The sequence below is a fragment of the Leopardus geoffroyi genome, chromosome A2 (genome assembly GCF_018350155.1).
Source record: "Leopardus geoffroyi isolate Oge1 chromosome A2, O.geoffroyi_Oge1_pat1.0, whole genome shotgun sequence".
NCBI classification, from domain to species: domain Eukaryota; kingdom Metazoa; phylum Chordata; class Mammalia; order Carnivora; family Felidae; genus Leopardus; species Leopardus geoffroyi.
In genome coordinates this window covers 16,794,756-16,813,650 of record NC_059331.1, presented here as the reverse complement: position 1 = coordinate 16,813,650, position 18,895 = coordinate 16,794,756, and the positions used below count along the sequence as shown (strand labels likewise).

At 47.8% G+C, this 18,895-nt stretch overlaps 1 protein-coding gene across 3 annotated transcripts in view; it reads right to left on the bottom strand.

Annotated features, from left to right (window-relative positions):
- Positions 1-8,388: 8,388 nt before the first annotated feature.
- KLHL18 (kelch like family member 18) overlaps positions 8,389-18,895 on the bottom strand; it is a 55,259-nt gene continuing 44,752 nt past the window's right edge. For 2 of the 3 annotated variants that reach the window (XM_045492709.1, XM_045492711.1), the window contains 4 exons: positions 17,730-17,967; positions 14,487-14,591; positions 12,366-12,477; positions 8,389-11,621 (listed from right to left, as the gene is read on the bottom strand). In XM_045492709.1, the coding sequence (XP_045348665.1) occupies positions 11,235-11,621; positions 12,366-12,477; positions 14,487-14,591; positions 17,730-17,967 (842 nt within the window). In that variant the 3' untranslated portion in view covers positions 8,389-11,234. The remainder of the gene's footprint in view (positions 11,622-12,365; positions 12,478-14,486; positions 14,592-17,729; positions 17,968-18,895) is intronic. The other variant, XM_045492710.1, reaches the window with a different exon arrangement.

Genomic DNA, 18,895 nt, shown 5'->3' with positions numbered 1-18,895 from the left:
ATGTATTCAAAGTATGCATTTTAGATACATTTGACATAGTATACACCAGTGAAACCATCACCACCAATCAGAACAGTACACACATCCACCACCCCACAAAGTTTCCTCACACACCTTTATAATCCCTGCCTCTTCCCCAACCCTGCTGTTCTCAGGCAACCACTGCTTTCTTGATGTCACTACAGATTAGCTTCCAATTTCCAGAGTTTTATATAAATGGAAGCTCCTATAGATTGGATGATTGAGTCCCCTCAAAATTTGTATGTTGAAATCCTCATCCCTAAAGTGATGGTATTTGGAGGTGGAGCCTTTGGCAGGTAGTTAGGTCATGAGGGTGGAGTCCCCATGAATGGAATTTGTGCCTTTATAAAAGAGGTGGCAGTGAGATCCTGGTCCCCTCCCCCCACCTCCACTCCCACTTTGTGAGGGCGCACACAACAAAAAGTTGGCTGTCTGTGAACCAGGAAGCAAGACCTCACTAGACAGTGAATCTGCTGGTCCCTTGATTGTGGACTTCCCAGCCTCCACAACCATGAGAAATAAATTTCTGTTTAATAAATAAGCTACCCGGTCTACGGTATTTTGTTATAGCAACCTGAGTGGACTAAGATCGAATCACACAGCGTACATTGTTTTCATGCCTGGCTCTTTTTCACTGAGCACTATTATTCTGAGATTCATTCATGTTGTATCAATAGTTCATTCCTTTTATTGCCAAGTATAGACGTATCACAATTTGTTATCTACCTGTTGATTTTCTGTTTACCACTTATTGTTGAGTGACCTTGGGGAGGTCTCCTCCCCCTCTCACCTTTAGTTTGCTCATCTATAAGATGGGGATATCCCTGCTGTCTCTTTGGGAGGATCCAACGAGACCTGTTGGACAAATACTCTATAAAGAACCAAGGAGAGGGGCGCCTGGGTGGCTCAGTCGGTTAAGCGGCCGACTTCGGCTCAGGTCATGATCTCGCGGTCCGTGAGTTCAAGCCCCGCGTCAGGCTCTGTGCTGACCACTCAGAGCCTGGAGCCTGTTTCAGATTCTGTGTCTCCCTGTCTCTCTCTGTCTCAAAAATAAATAAACGTTAAAAAATAATAATAATAAAAAAATAAAGAACCAAGGAGAGCTCTGCTTGGGGTGGAGGAGCTAAGTGTCCTATGCCCTCCATCTCCAGGGGCCACACATCTTATCTGTTACAAGAGCTGTGTCTGAACTGCTCCCTAAACCATCCCAACAGAACAGGGCCTGAGGCCCTGGGGAGCCTCTGGAGAGGTCTGAGCAGGGTAGTGACAAGATCTGATTCACAGCTTTACAATTTCACTCTGGCTGCTCTGCTGCCTATAGACTGCAGGAAGCACAAGGGTGGAAGCAGGGAGACCAGTTAGGAAACCATTATAGTGATCCAGGTTCCAAGGGATGTGCTGATGGTGTGGACCCGCGTGGAGGAAGCAGACAGAACTGGACTGGAGGTAGAGTCAACAGAACTAGGCCATGGCTTAGCTGATGGAGAAGAAAAAGACAAATGACTCTCATCCCTCCCCCAATCCGAAACCCACCACTAGGTTCCTGAGTGAGCAACTGGGAAGATGAGAAATGATACACTCCTAGGGTGGAGAAAACTAGGGGATGACGAGTTGAGGCTCCACTTGGGCCTGGTCATATTGGGACACATCCAAGTGACTATGAGAATCTGTGCCCGTCTAGAGATGGACTCCAGATGCCTTCTTCACACAAGAGAAAGGGCAAGATCAGCTAGGGGGAGAATGTATGGGATGAAGTCAGAGCCCAGGACAGAGCTCTAAGGCCTCTTACACTTGGAAGTAAGAAAAAGGGGGAGGTGGGCAGTACAAGTGTGGAGAACAGAGGTGATCTTTGAGACAAAGAGATGGGAGCATCACCAGAGAAGGGAGAGAGGGTAATCTCAATCCCTGCTGAAGGGGCAAGAATTTCCTGAACCATAAGGATCCAACTCCCTAAGAGAAGCAGATGCCTACTCTCAGGGGGTCACCAGGCAAGTGAAGAAAACACGGAGCTCGAACTCACAAACCATGAGACCATGACCTGAGCCAAAACCAAGAGTGAGACGCTTAACTGACTGACCCACCTAGGTGCCCCTCAAATATTTTAAATTAAAAAAAATGTTTATTATTTTTGAGAGACAGAGACAGAGTGCTGGGGGGGGGGGGCAGAGAGAGAGGGAGACACAGAATCTGAAACAGGCTCCAGGCTCTGAGCTGTCAGCACAGAGCCTGACGCAGGGCTTGAACTCGGGAATGGCAAGATCGTGACCTGAGCTAAAGTCAGACGCTTAACCGACTGAGTCACCCAGGCACCGCTCAAATATTTAAAAAATAACACCAATCCTTCACACACTTTTTCAGAAATAGAGGAGTAAGAAACACTTCACTCCTCCCACGAGGGCAGTATTACCAGCCAAAGACATCACAAAAAGGGAAAACTATAGAAAACATCTCTAGTGAACACAGATAGAAAAATACTTAACAAAATATTAGCAAGCCACATCCAGCAACAGAAAAAGGATTATAAAACCATGGCTGAGTGGGATTTATCCCAGGAATGCAATGTTGGATCAACATCTTAAAAAATCACTGTTATATGCCATAATAACAAGTTAAAGGACAAAAATCACATGATCATCTCAATAGATGCAGGAAATACCTCTGATGAAATCTAATACCCATTCATGACAAAAACTCCCAACAAACTAAGAAGAGAATAAAACTTCCTCAATTTGAAAAAGGTCACTAATGAAAAATCCACAGCTTAACATATTTAATGGTAAAAGACTGTACATTTTCCTCCCTAAGACTGAGGACAAGGCAAGGATGTCTACTTTTGCCACTTGTACACAATATTGTATTGGAGGTTCCAGCCAGTGTAATAAGGGAGGAAAAAATTAAAGGCATCCAGATTGGAAAGGAAAAAGTAAAACTGTCTTTATTCACAGATGATATATATCTAATATATATATCTTGTATATATCTTATATATATCACAGACGAAAATCCCAAAGAATATACATGTCTTTTTTTAAAGATAAAAACTAAGGGGCACCTGGGTGGCTCAGTCGATTAAGAGTCTGACTTCAGCTCAGGTCATGATCTCACGGTTCGTGAGTTTGAGCCCCACGTTGGGATCTGTGCTGACAGCTCAGAGCCTGGAGCCTGCTTCAGATTCTCTATTTCCCCTCTGTCTCTGCCTCTCCCCTGCTCATGCTCTGTCTCTCTCTCTTTCTCAAAAATAAATAAAGAAAGAAACGAATAAAGATAAAAACTAGTAAATGAGTTTAGCAAGGTCACAGGATACAAGATCGAGCTTAAAAAAACATTTCTAGGGGCACCTGGGTGGCTCAGTCAGTTAAGTGTCTCACTCTTGGTTTTGGCTCAGGTCATGGTCTCATGGGTTTGCGAGCCCCACGTCAGGCTCTGCACTGACAGCACAGAGCTTGCTTGGGATTCTCTCTCTCCTTGCTCTGCCCTTTCCCTGCTCACATGCACTCTCTCTCAAAACAAACAAATAACCATTAAATTTTTTTTTCTAAGTAACTAGCACCAAAAAAAATCTGAAAATAAAATTAAGAAAGCAATTCCATCAATAATAGCATAAAAAATAAAAATACTTAGGCACATTTTAACAGAAGAAGCACAAGATTGTACACTGAAAATGACAAAATATTACTGAGAGAAATCAAATATCCAAACAAATGACAAACATTCTGTGTTCATGGGTTGGAAGACTTTATATTGTCAGGATGGCTATTCTCCCCAAATTGATCTATAAATTCAACACAGTATCTATTAAAACCCCAGAAGGCTCTTCTGGAGAAGTTGATGAACTGATCCTAAAAGGCATGAGAATGCAAAGTACCTAAAATAGTCAAGAGAATTGTGAAAGGAACAAGGTTAAGGACTTACATTATCCAATTTTAGGACTTACTTTAAAGCTGGAGAAATCAATACCATACAATCAATGTGGTATTGGCTTGTGGACAAGCACATAAGACCAATGGCACAGAGTTGAAAAGCTAGAAATAAACCCTTATATTTACGGTTAACTGATTTCAACAAAGATGCCAAAGCAATTCAGTGGAGGAATAATCTTTACAACAAATGTACTGAGACAAATGGATATCTATGCACACACAAAAAATGAATTTTTAAAAGTTAATTTAAAATGGATCATATACCTACACGAGAGCTAAAATTATAAGACTTCTAGAAGAATTTCTTCATGATCTTTGCTTATTATGCAAAAAGTTCCTAGGATATGACTCCAAAAGCATAATCCATAAAAGAAATAATTGGCAAACCAAACTTCATCAAAATTAAAAACTTGTACAATTCAAAAGATACCACTGACAAAATGAAAAGACACACCATATACTGGGAGTAAATACTTACAAATCCTAAATCTGGTGAAAGATTGGTATCCAGAATATGTAAAGAATTCTTACACCTCATTCATAGGACACATGACCCAATTTACCCAGATTTGGGGGCACTGGGGTGGCTCAGTCGGTTGAATGTCTGACTCTTGATTTTGGCATGGGTCATGATCCCAGGGTCATCAGTTAGCATGCTTAGCTTCAGTTTGCATGCTTAGCTTACCATAGCTTAGCATGGAGCCTGCTTGAGATTCTCTCTCTCTCCTCTGCTTACGCTCTCTCTAAAAAATAAAAATAAAAAAATCTTTTTAGAAGGGCCAGATTTGAATAGATATTTCACCAAAGATATGGCTAACAAGCTCCTGAAAATATGCTCAAAATCTTTAGTGGTCAGAAAAATGCAAATTAAAATTACACAGAGATGCCACTTCACATCCACTGGAACAGTTAAAATCAGGGGCGCCTGGGTGGCTCAGTCGGTTAAGCATCCGACTTCGGCTCAGGTCATGATCTCACAGTTCATGAACTCGAGCCTTGCAGTGGGCCTTGTGCTGACAGCTCAGAGCCTGGAGCCTGCTTTGGATTGTGTCTCCAGCTTTCTCTGCCCGTCCCCTGCTCACGTGTGTGCCTTCTCTCTCAAAAATAAATAAACATTAAAAAAATTAGAAAACAGCAACAACAAAAAAAGAACAGTTATAATCAAAGAGAGACAATTACAAAATTGGCAAGGCTGTGGAGAAACCCGAACCTCATACACTGCTGACAGGAATGTAGAATGCACAACTACTTTGGAAATGCTCATCAGTTTCTTAAACAGTTGAACATTCACTTACCATGTGACAGCAATCTTCTAGGAATCTACTCAACAGGAATGAAGATGTGTGTACACGAAGACTTGTACGTCATTCTAGTAGTATTCGTAACAGCCACAAACTGGAAACAATCTAAATATTCATCAATTAGTGAAAAAAAAAAATAGGGTGTATCCATGCAGTGGAATACTATTCAGGAACAATAAAAGAAACAAGCTGCTGATACATGCTACAGCATAGATGAACCCCTAAAACATTCTAAAAAAGCCAGACACAAAAGATCACATATGATAGGATTCCATTTAAATAAAATGTCCAGAATAGGCAAATCTATAAGATATAGAAAGCAAAATAGTGGTTACCTGAGGATGAGAGTGAAGGGGGGACTAACTGCATGTGGGCATGAGGGAACTTTTCAAAATGATGAAAATATTCTAAAATGGGATAATTCCGTATAAAAATCATTGAGCGCTTAAAATGGGTCAGTGTTAAGGTATGCAGATTATGCCTCAATAAAACTATGAAAAACTTAGTGATGGGAGATTGAGGAAGAATAGAGAGAGAAGCATGATTAGGCAACCTTTGAATCTGATATACCCGAGTGTCCTCAAGTTCAAGAAACACAGTTGTTGCGCCTCCTCTATGTGCCTGGTGCTGGGTACACAACAAAAGACCCCATCTACCAGGTAAGGCAAGCAAACAGGCCATTGCCCTGGTGGGATACAGCGGGGACAAGCACAGAGAAGGGGCACCAGGCTGACGAGAGATGCTTTCCTGCAGGGGTGACATCTAAACTGACACCCTGAAGGACGATTTCAGGGAACCTGGTGAGAAAAAGTGCCAGATCACGGTGGCCTTCTGTGCCATGCTATGGAGTTTGGGCTTTTATCCTGAACTGCAAAGCTAGTAGAAAAACAGAATAGGGAACTGAGCTCCATTACAGAGAAAAATAATCTATGTACCACTAAAGATGAAATTGGGAACAGCGAGTCTGGGGTAATCACTATGAGAACCGCATGACCCCCGTTGTCAGTTTTTGGTTGTGTCATGTTACGTGATCAGGAGCAGCAGCAGAAAACAGTACTGCTTGCTTTGGGGTGAAGAGGGGCAGGCTCTGCTGTGGGCTGTGAGGGGAGAGGAGTCCACGGAACAACGAAAGGACATGGGAAGTCAAGCAGATGAATCTAGCTGAATAAAGGTCACAGTCCACTCTTCACCCATGGGCCCTTTGGTTCTGAGCAAGAGGGTGTAGGTTACATGGAAAGGGCAGCTCTTATTTTAGAGACTTCTCCCCTAGCACAGAGCCCACAGATAGTCTGGCTTCCTCTGCTTCAGCACAAGGGTGCTTGCCTCTATAATCCGATGAGTTCTTCCCTTTCCCTCACTGCCCAGTCTTCTCCAAGGTCCGTCACGGTACTAGGCAACCCCCCTCCACACACAGCACGAGGCTGGACGGACTAGCTGCTTGCAAAGGTCAGACGCTGTTCCCTTCCGGCAAGCTGGACTGAGTGGAAATCCGGTCTCAATTCTTGACAACACTACAAGTTAGCTGATGAATCAGGTCAGTTACTTGGCCCTTCTGAAGCTCTTTCTTTATGCTAAAATGAGCCACGCAACCTACCCTGAGGGGATTCCTGAGGGGACCTGGTGAGAATCAATAGTGTTTATGTGTGAAACGTGCTGGTGGGATGTACGTGGGAGAGACCTACCCTTCTAAAGTCTTGAAAAATAAAAGTTGCCGTTCAAGCATAATCCTTACCCACTAGATAGGACTGACTGTAGCTGGCTTTTGGGAAAGTGTGAATGAAGAGTTTCCTGACATCCACAACCACAGTGACCAGGGTGTAATCTCAGGAAGGCAGCTCTGGAATGTGGCTGTATTCGGAGAAGTGGAAATTAAACACAGGAGTCCAGTTCTCTTACACTTTGAGGAGTGGACAAACCACCATGGAAATCTGCCTGTGCCCGTGTACCCGAGCTGCACCCCAGCCGTTGGTCCCACAGGAGGGATCTGTGAATCAGTGTGTGGTTTAAGAATTTGTTAGGGACTTTTATGTACGCCGAAATTAAGCACCTCTGGCCCAGAGTTTTTTTTTTTTTTTTTTTTTTTAATTTTTTTTTTCCAACGTTTTATTTATTTTTGGGACAGAGAGAGACACAGCATGAACGGGGGAGGGGCAGAGAGAGAGGGAGACACAGAATCGGAAACAGGCTCCAGGCTCCGAGCCATCAGCCCAGAGCCTGACGCGGGGCTCGAACTCACAGACCGCGAGATCGTGACCTGGCTGAAGTCGGACGCTTAACCGACTGCGCCACCCAGGCGCCCCTGGCCCAGAGTTTTAAGGAGCCGTCTGGGTTCTCGGCAGTAGACAGGCTAGCCGCACTCTGCCAGGGAACTCTGGAGTTTTATGGCACTGAGCGAAGAAAAGGGGAAATCCAAGAAGAGTGCTGATCTGCACAGCAGCAAATACGCAACATGCTAGCGAAGAGTTTTGTGTATTTTTCATCCGAACTCATTCTTATAAAATAAAACATACGTGTGTCTCTCCAAAGACTGATTTTTTTTTTAATTTTTTTTTTCAACGTTTATTTATTTTTGGGACAGAGAGAGACAGAGCATGAACGGGGGAGGGGCAGAGAGAGGGAGACACAGAATAGGAAACAGGCTCCAGGCTCCGAGCCATCAGCCCAGAGCCTGACGCGGGGCTCGAACTCACGGACCGCAAGATCGCGACCTGGCTGAAGTCGGACGCTTAACCGACTGCACCACCCAGGCGCCCCTCCAAAGACTGATTTTGCTATACATCTGGCTCTTCCCTTATTTTCACAGGAATGTTTTCACTTTGTCCAATATATCTTTTCACTGAACTTCAATAAAAACATGATTTACTTCTAATATTTAAAAAATAAAACAAGAGGGGCGCCTGGGTGGCGCAGTCGGTTGAGCGTCCGACTTCAGCCAGGTCACGATCTCGCGGTCCGGGAGTTCGAGCCCCGCGTCGGGCTCTGGGCTGATGGCTCAGAGCCTGGAGCCTGTTTCCGATTCTGTGTCTCCCTCTCTCTCTGCCCCTCCCCCGTTCATGCTCTGTCTCTCTCTGTCCCAAAAATAAATAAACGTTGAAAAAAAAATTAAAAAAAAAAAAAAATAAATAAAACAAGAAAGGACAAGAAGATATTAGGAGTGTACTTTTTATTTTTCTTTGGTTTCTTAACACAAAAGACATGCGTTCTATAAATAAAAGGAAATAAGATTTTCTGGGAAAGGTTAAACTGCCGGGGGGTGGGGGGGCGGGAAGAATTTCTACCTACTTCCATCTCTGTGACCAAAAGGCTGGTCTTCAGCTCCCATCCTGGCTTTGATCTCAGGTGAAACCCAGAAGGCTCTGTGTGTTATCTGAGGAGGGGAAATGCCCAAGGACGTTGAGTGCCGCAATCCCGTGCTCACAGCTGGGCTGGACCCCAAGGTCCACTGAGCATGACATCTCTCCTACCTCCTAGTTACACGCTTTTCATAACATCCTTGGGTGAGGACTCTTCTTTTCACAGGGCTACTGGAAAGGCTCCAACACCAAAGAGCCAGCCCAGTCATTTGCAAACACCCCCCTCAGACCGAGGAAGCGACGGCTGGAAGAGTGTGAAAATGTTGGTGTTGGCTCACTCGTGCTCACAGCCCACCCAGATCAAAGCACTGGCCCCGGGTGCAGCAGTGTTAACTTCCACACCAGGAGGTGGGAGTGGACTCAGGAAGGCCACTACAAGAGCAGCAGATGGTGGGGAAATCATCTATCAGCCTCAATGGCAACATCCGTGTCAGCATCCTGAGGGCCCAGGAGACCCCCTCATTAGCCCACTGACTGATCCTTAACCCCTCCACAATCCGGGATGGCCAGGACTGCTTCTAGTTCACAAAATGGCTTCTGATAATAAGAGGAGCACTGACACACGCCTCTCTAACAGGAAACGCAGACCCAACCGCCTTCCGAGTCTACTTCTGTAGGCAAACCCAAAGGGAGTGAGAGAGAAATGCTGAGGCTCCACCACGAGCCCAGGTGAAACTACATCAGACTGTTGGGTCTTTTGAAATAAAAACATCATTTTCAAGTGCTCGTAGCAGAGGCCCGGCTCCTAAGTGGCAGGTAACAAAGGTACATCCTTCTGGATACGTGGCGATTGCACACACTCGTAAACCTTGTGGTGTGGGGGTGGAAAAGACGTCTCAGGATCCACACTGTGCCTTTCTGAACAGGCTTCCAGGCCACCCTAGTAGGCAGCAAGGGACAGGAGACCAGCCAGGCAGAGAATGGGATCCTAAGACCCAGTCTTGCATTAAAGGAACTGTGTCCTCGTTTAGTCTGTGCTGGAAGCAGTTTAGAAAACCAGGTTTTGGCAGCAGCAGCTGAAGCCCAGCCCCACTGCCCAGTGCACTGGTAACAGAAGCGTCCTCCTGCTCAGGCCCTGCTGTGTGACGTCAAGGTCCTGTCCAGGGAGGAGGAGGAAGGAGCATGGAGTCTCTTCAAGAGGTCATTTGCTAAGATCAGAAGAAGAAATATAAAATCTGTTCTTCGCAGCAGCAAGAGATTCTTTCGGCCTTTAGTTCTTTGCCATAAAGTCAGCTTTGCTTGAGTGTAAAGGTCCACCTTGCTGGTCGGTCTGCCAAGGGCTGGAGGGAGGCCAGACCCCTGGAATTGGCAAGTGGATGGAGAAGCAGTGGACTGGAGGGTAGACGAGGCTACTGGACCAAGCCAGCCATGGCTGGTGGAAGGACCAAGTCCCTGGTTAGGTTCTAGAGGTACAAATGGTCAACGTGCCCCAGAAGTATCGCAATGAGGAAAACTATCCGAGAATGATAGACGGGCGAGAATCTGGCCAGACCTGCTGTCTCCTTGCTGGTCATATGAGGAATGAAAGTAGGGGCGGAGAGTCTGAGTGAGCGCCATGGTGGCAGTGGGAGGTGACCACAGGGGCACCCTGGAGCCTCTGGCGACCAGCTGGAAACTCTCCCCCAGAAGAGTGGCCGTAATTGAGCCGATTCACTAAGCCTACGATTAAAAAAGTCCTCTGATGGTGAGTGTGAGTACAAACCCCATGAGCACCTTGCTACAGGACCAGTGGAGAGCGTACTGACTCCAGGCACGCAAGGGCTCAGAGGCAACCCCAAGTGCTGTGCGAGGCCTCAGGACCCTGGGACCCGAATGTGGGAGTGGATGCCGCCCGCCCTTTTTCATGGTGGGCAGTTTTCCATTTAAACTCACATTTGCCTTTAGTGTCTTCTAATGCCTTCTACTCGCAAAAAATGTTCACTTAAAAAAAGGTATTTTTCTTTCCAGTTTCTTTCAACTGTTTCGTTGTTTAAATATCTTTCGGTTTCTTTCAAGTATCTTTTTTCTCCTTCTATTTCTCCTGAACAAGATGAAAAAGACCTCGTTAAAATTCCAAAATTCAGGAAAAGCTTCTGCTCTCCCTGGTCACCCAGCAATGAAGACACAGTCCTCTGTGCCCTAAGATGGAAGAGGGAGGTGCTTGTGTGCAACGGGCATGTTGCTGTGGCTGCACCGCCACAGGCAACGAGAGCCCCTGGGGTGTGTCCTTCCTCCCCTAGCCACACCCCAGCTTCCAGCAGTCTTGGCCACTGCAGCTACCCCATTGCAAGCTGGCCACCGCGTGGCCAGAACAGCAGGCGAGGAAGAGCGTCAGATGGCAGGCTTTCCGCCAAGTGGCAGGTGGGAGGCCGACTTGGATGGAGCCTGTGTACGCGTGGACCAGCAAAGCAGTCCCATGCCACCAGCTGTGGAACCCGGAGGGGCTCGGTCCCACGCTGTGCATCTTGGTGACCTAGGCTTGAAGGTCACAAGGGCAGCACAGTGAGGGAGGCTGTGAGCACTTGGAAAGGCTGTACCTCCAGCAAGCTCACATTTACCCCGTCCCCTGGTCTACCACCTCTCCCAAGGGGGCCTGTCCCTGGAAGGGAGTGCCTGTACCTGTACCAGATCCCTACCCCGCCACATCCCCTGCCTCTGCCTTAGATGGTGAGGAGGGGGATGCAGCCCACGCCAACCCCTCCCTCGTGACATGCCATGGGGGCCATAAATGTCCAGCGGTCCGTCTCCGGGTCATACATCTCCACCGAGCTCAGGTTTGACTGTCCATCATAGCCCCCGACAGCGTAGAGACGCCCACAGCTGGCCACCAGGGAGACCCGACTCCGGCGCGTGTGCATGGGGACGATCAGGCACCACTGGTCTGCCACGGAGCTGTACACCTCAGCGATACTGAGGAAGCCCGAGCCGTCGTAGCCCCCACAGACGAACATCTTGCTTCCCAGGGATGCGGCTCCGTGCCGGCAACGCTTGTTGAGCATGCTGGCCGCTGGATGCCAGGTGGCTGTGTGGTGGTTGTAGTGTTCCACCTGCATTGGGGACAGAGGCACAGGGGTCAGAGCTGAAGCTCAGTCCACAGGGCGACCTCACAGGGCATGGTGACCTGCATGGTGTCAGACTCCAGTCAGAGGCCAGTGTGTGCCCTGGCTCCCATGCCCTGCTTCCTTGGCTGCGCACCTGCTCTGGGGCTTATGGGACAGGAGAGACATCACTTAATCTGACCCCCTCTGTCTTACATCTCAGGGAACGGAGGGGTTGCCCAAGGATACACTGCTATGTAGTGACAGAGCTGGGATGAGAGCAGGGTCTCCCGAAACCTGTCCAGAGTGCATTCCATCACAGCACTGAGCAACTCCATGGATCTACCACGAGATGGCGGTTGAGGGTTTTTTTGTTTGTTTGTTTGCTTTTTAAAGAATAAATGTTTATTTTAAAGAATAAACAAATCATCCAGAATACAACTGTTTGAAACTTCACAATGTGTATAATTGCACCTACTCTGGGCAGGGATTTTGCCAGGTCTCATGAAGCATTTGTGAACTGGACAGGGTGGGGGTGGGGCTGGCATGGCTATACTCTACCCCTCCTTGTGTGCACTGGCTCCCATTCTCAGAAGAATTTCAGAGCACATGGCAGATGGCCTGAAACCTCACTAGATGACGCTTTACCCAGCTACGGCAAGGCTGGAGTTTCTTCCAAAGAACTACCTTTCAAAATCATTCTCAAAGATGGAAGGAGCGGGTACCCTTAGCCCCGGGGGAGCCCAGACTCACACTGTTGAAGATCTGCAGACCGTCGTGGCCACCTGACACATATATCCTGCCCTCAAACACCGTCACCCCAGCAGCACTGCGACTTGAGCTCATCGGGGTCACCACCGTCCACCTTCAGGGAAGAGCCAGAGGAGGAAGGGGGGCCATGAGATTGGGCGTTGCTGTCCTCCCAGGACAGCTCAGAAGGGCTGGGGTGAAGCGTGGAGTGTTCCTTCTCACCCCGCACAATCTCCCCACCTCTGCAGGCACTCAAAATCAGCACGTCCCAAACAAGGCCCCTCTCCGTTACAGATCTGCTCCTCCCTTGCACTGCCCAGTCTTGTTAATGGGACCACCAGCCATTGAACCGCCATACTCAGATTCAGTGTTTTCATGGTCTTTTCTCCCTCATCGTCAATATTCCTGTGGTCACCAAGTCCCAGCTGGTTTGCCTTGGTAGTCACTGCTCGTTCCCATCTCTGCTACCGCTGCCCTAGCTCGGGCCTCTCACCTGGTGGCCTGCCACAGCCTCCTTACAGGTGGCCTGGCTTTCAAACCCTCCCCATCCCAACCCTATGCAGCCCACTCCGGTAGTGGCTCCTTACTGTTTTCTCCATGGCAGAGTCCCAGTTCCCTATGCGGTTCTTTATCTCTTGGTCCGCATCTACTTCACTTTCATTTCCTGCCATATGCCATGCATGCTGGCTGCTCGGTCACACTGAGCACTCGCTGTCCTCTGGGCCTCTATTTTTGCTCCCTGCCTACAATGCGCATCTCCCACTATCCATAATGGGTCTCCTCTCAGAAGTCAACCCTGACACCCTGCCTCTCCCTGCCAGCCACGGTAAAGATGAAGGTGCTCCCCACCCTGCACCCAAGAGCTTCAAACAGACGCCCCCAGGGTAGGATAATCATGATGCACCTGTGGCCCCTGCAGACCGGCTGCTAGGATCTCAGACACCCAGCCTGCTGCCTGATACATAGTAAGTTGGTTAAGTGAATGGAACATTGGCTGAAAAGCATTCTAATGAATCAACTAACTGGCTTATGAGAAGATTCAAATACTGAAATGAAAAATTTGGGCTAACCTTGCCAGTTGTTTTCCAAAGAGTATTCCATAAAGGAAGATGGTGACAGGCGTTGTGTAAGATGAGATTGAACAGACTTCTTCACTGCAGAATTTTTCAGTCTTTAAAATGTTAGCATGTTTTATGGAAAGACAGGAACTCTAGCGGTACAGACATCAATGTCTTCTAAGCTTATTTGACCATATAACTTTTTTTTTTTTCTCTAAATCACATCCTACCCGAGTCATACCTATCCTACTTTGGAAAGTGTTGTGCATTTATTTCTTATCCCCTTTTACCTGCACTTCCATTAAATGGGCTGATTTAGGGGCGCCTGGGTAGCTCAGTCGGTTGAGTGACCGACTTTGGCTCAGGTCATGATCTCATGGTTTGAGCCTCATGTCGGGCTGTGTGCTGATGGCTTGGAGCCTGGAGCCTGCTTTGGATTCTGTGTCTCCCTCTCTCTCTGTTCCTCCCCTGCTCGCACTCTGTCTCTCTCTCTCAAAAATAAATAAAGATTTTAAAAAATGGGCTGATTTAACAAAGAGGCATAGATGATTAAATAAACATTTCCAGCTATCTACGCAGACTTATCTGTTTTAAAAATTTATTCAATCCATGGGTGCCTGGATGGATCAGTTGGTTGAACATCTGACTCACGACTTTGGCTCAGGTCATGATCCCAGGGTTGTGGGATCAAGCCCCATGTCGGGCTTTCATGCTGAGTGGAGCCTGCTTGGGATTCTCTCTCTCTCCCTCTGCCTCTCTCTCAAGTCAAAAAAATTAAAAAACTAAATAAAATAAGCCTGGTTGGCTCAGTTGGTACAGCTTGCAACCCTTGACCTCAGGGTCATGAGTTCAAGCCCCATGTTGGGTGCAGAGCTTACTTAAAAAAATAAAATACAATAAAATTTATTCAGTCCTTCATTCATTTAACCAAAAGTTATTAAATACTTATTATATGCAAGGTACTATACGGGCTGAAAAGGCGACTAGGATATTCTCTATCCTGCAGGTCTAATTCTTTATACTCTGTTTAACAAGTTTCAGTTGTCCCGGGAGCTGGAGTCCTTACTTGTCTGTCTCGGGTGAGTAGGTCTCCACAGAGTTGAGAGAAGAGTTGCCATCGTAGCCCCCACAGACGTAGATCTGCCCGTCCAGCACGACCGTCCCCATGGCACTGAAAAAGACAGAGCTGTCATCCAGATGGGCCTCCGACTTCCAGGGCCAGCCTTTCATGCTCCCTGGGGGATGCCTCTTTCTAGAGCAGACCTAAATCCCACACGTGTGTCTAAGTAAAGGTGTAAAATTGAGGGGGAAAGAAAGAAGCTGCCGTGTGGTACCCCCTGCCAGGGTTTGCTCTGGGGCCCGTTCTCAGTCCTTAATCTGTCTGAAATGCTCACCTTCCACCTTGCTGTGCTCAGGGTCTCATCACCTTTGAGGCCCAGGTCAAATTCCTCTTTCTCCTGCTCAAAAAGCCATCTTGGATCCTTCAGCAAGAGTCCGTCCCTCCCGCCCCTCGCTGCCAGGGACAGCTTCTTTATCACAGCTTGGTTGTGGTCACTTATTCACTCCTCAGATCCCATGAGGTACTCAGGAGGCTCGCATCCCAGGCACTAGATTCACAGTGCTGAGCAAGCCAAAGCTCCCACCCACAGGTGCTACATTCTGGCACCTGTCACCTCTCAACAAGTGGGGACCTCCTGGAAGACAGGGGTCTTCCTCTGTGTGACTCTGACAGTGCTTAGCATGGTGCTTTGTACGTGATAGGCCTTCAACATGTTTGTTGTGTTAGCCTGATTTTATTTAATTCGCTGTGAAGTTCGACAGATGTCTTTTCATGACAGATGTGGCCCCGATGGCCCCTACTTTGTCTCAGTGAGTGACGCTAGTCTCCTGTTGTGCACTTACGACATAGGGCAGGTACTCTAGGCTTGCTATCTCCCACCCTCACCACACCCTGCAAGGAGGTACCACCATCTTCATTGTACAGATGAGCAGCTGTGGCTGGGGAGGTCAGGTGCTTTTCCAGACTGCCCAGGGAGAGGCATGCTTCCTATCTAAATGTGACAAGCCCACTCCCCTGCTGTCTACCATGCCCCACTCTCCTCAGATTAAAGACCCAGTGGTCTGGCATAATCATATAATCTTCCGTTCTACATAAAGCCTCATGAGAAACATGAGTGCCAAGCTGCGCGATTCACGGTTTTCAAATCTGATGTTGGAGAAGATTAAAAACGAATCTGGGTGGCTGACAAACAGGAAAATAAAATATACCGGGCTAACTGCCACCTTTCCAATGTAAAATCAAGCTGATTCCATGCAATGTCCCTTTGAGGGACTCAGTAACAGAACCCCCCCCCCCCACCCCGAACCAGCCAAGAAGAGGAAAAGGACTCTTGCCTCAGGCAAGGACCATGGGAAGACCACAAATTCACTAGACACATCACTATCCTGCTAGAAGCAGACATATGTAACAACACAGGAATGAGCTCAACAGCAATATGAGAGAAGAGGTGCCACAAAACTGCGTCAGGTTAACTGTCAACTAAATGGTAGAGACCAGCGTGAAGGGGGAGGGGGGTGGGGGGGCACGCTGACCAGCATGGACTAGAATGGGCCACAAGAGAAAGCCTGAAGGGGAAGGGCTGACAGCAGGGAGGAGTTTGTCACCAACTGGCAAGACAGACTACCATGTGGGGTGTCAGCAGGCAAGGGACTCAGAACATTTTTAGGCAGCCTGTAATTTAAAAGGGAGGAAATGGAGCTGGATCCACGCTACTAATAACAGGGCATTAGCCACAGTGAGGGAAGGGGATGCCCAGGGGACTCTCCTGCTGGACAACACTCCAAACCCGGGGACGTCAAGGCAAGGCAGTTGCCCAGAGCAGACACACAAGGAAGAACAAGTAGTTGCAGTGAAAGCAAAAAAGGCAGTCAGGGGTTGGGGAAATGGAGCGATGAGTCATACGAGGCCACAGAAGGCCACAAAGCACCCAAGGAGCTGAAAAGGGAAGCACTGAGGCAGGGAGAGGGAGAGAAAGGAACCACAAGCCTGTTAGCTCAGGGTCTCGAGAGGAGCAGATCGTGTATACAAACTTTATTTTTCCCAAACGAGCCTAATTTGACCCTTTGTGAATCTGGTCTTATCAGTACAGAAGCAGATTCCTTCTGGCTCGAGGCCATGTACTAACTGCACGACGGGGCACATGTGCCTCCCAGCCCGACACTTTCACATGGTAAAGGTCTCCCACCCCGATTCTTCCTCCTCACCACATATGCAGTCACTTGATCTTACAAACAGAAAACCCAAAGCAGAGCATCTGCCCCAGTGGTTTTCAAACTGTCCCTTTCAAAAATAATTCATTTAACTTTCCCCCTAGAGTTGGGCTTCTGTCAAGGAAGCTCAGTTTATGAAAGAGAAATGCAGAACTGTTCTGGTTATACGGGTAGGGACAACTTTCTCTCCTCTGTCAGCCCTGGAAGAGAAACCTGAATGCCACTTGAAACTGCTGATCCGGGTGGCCCCACGGAGGGCAGAAGAACTTGTCCAGTTATCCCCTCCCACTCCAGAGCTCCCACCGCCCAACCGTGCACATGCTCCACACACGCCTGGTGTAAGGGAAGAGGCTGCCTGCCTCTTCAGCACTAAGAAGGCTGAATGGAGGTGCTATTTGGATGCCCTCGAACCCTTCTTCAGGAAATCTGAGCAGGCAAGCGATGGAGGAAACAAGTATCCGGGAGTTGTTAAGCGACATAAACTTGGTCCACTTCACAAATACCTATGTGCTCACACCTGGGGGTGGGGGCCCTGAAGTAAAGTGCACTGCTGCGGCTCACATACTCCCTGGGGTAGTGGAAGCCTGCGTGTGGCAGAGATGTGGGGGGGAAGAGAGTATAAGGGACAACATCGCTCATTTCCTTTTATCACTAATAAAGTGAAATCCTACTCATTCTTCAAGTGTCGACTTTCATCCCACCTCTTCCCTGAAATCTTCCAGAGGTTCCCATCCAGTTTTTTTCCCCTTCTCGAATCTTCCATAACGTGCATTTTCAGTCCTTATCTGACACTTAAATAATAATACAAATTCCACATGTCTGTGTCTCATCTCCCCAGGTTCCTCAAAGGACAAGGCAGGGATTTTAAAGCAGAAGAGGGGGCTGGCTCCCGGGAGGCGCTGGCTGTGGCTGGCCTGGCCGCAGGAAACTCCCAGGCCAGCTTGTGTTTTACATTATTATGTGCCTCTGCTTGTCTCTCATGGTGCTCCCCAGATGTTCAGTGTGTGTGCTCAGGCTGCACAAGTGGCCTCCAGGATACCTTCTCTTGCTATTCATGCTCCCCACTCTGGTCCATGTGTCCGTCTCTGGGTTGTAGACCTCCACAGTGCTCAGCCGTAGCTGGCCGTCATACCCTCCGATGGCATACAGAAGCCCGTTCACCACAGCCACACCGACACGGCTGCGGGCTGTTGTCATGGGATGGCACTTCTCCCAGCGGTTGGCGATGGGGTCGAATACTTCTACCACATTCAGGGAATCACCTGCATAAAAATTTGCTACTCAAATTAAAACAAATGAGACCACGTGTTTAGATCACGGCTGTTGGGCATTGATTATATGGAACGTTTGACCTGACTCTATCAATTCTTCCCACAGAATTACTGGAGCCAGATGGGCCCACTACGACATTCCAGCTGTGTTAACCTCAAACCTAATTCTTCAAGGAAAATCAGAATCAGACAAGAGGCATGTACTTTCTAGAGAGGGCAGTTTTACAACTGCAGTGAGGTATTCCACCTGCTTAAAGCCAAAGATGGGAAATGGGCACACTATCCCCCCAGGGCAGGAAGCATGCCTGGAGGGAAGGGGTGGGTCCCCTGCTGACTTTCACTTACTAGCATGTGACTCTGGGCAAGTTGCTTTGTATTCTTATCTTCTATTCTCACACATGAAATGGGGATAATCTCTGTGGCAGCTTTGTTGTCACGATCAAATGACAGAATAGGCAAAGCACCTAGCATAGTTCTAAAACATACTAAGTTCTCAATAAACAGTAGTTACAGTAGCCAGGAATGATTCCAACCCTACCTTTATACAACAGGTTTGTTTGTTTGTTTTGTGGATCAAATAAGATAATCCACCTTCCCTGTGTTATTCTGTTGTGGGGTACCTCATACCGTCCACACTTCAGCGTGTACTAGTGAAGGACTTCCCTTCTCCAGGTCACATGGTTAACAAGCAGCAGAGACTTGTACCCACCTCTCATTAACCTTCAATTAAAAATGAAGCTGCCCAGGATTGCCCACCAACGCCCCACCTCCACAAACCGAGACTGACACTGTGAACCGGCCTGGCCTTCACCTAGATGACAATCTCACGCCACTGTACCACAAAGATTCAGGCACCACGTTACAAATCTCTCCTGCCCTGCAGCAGTGCTTGGGTGGGCAGGAGGGCAGAGGGGCCCACAAGCTTTCCTGAAAA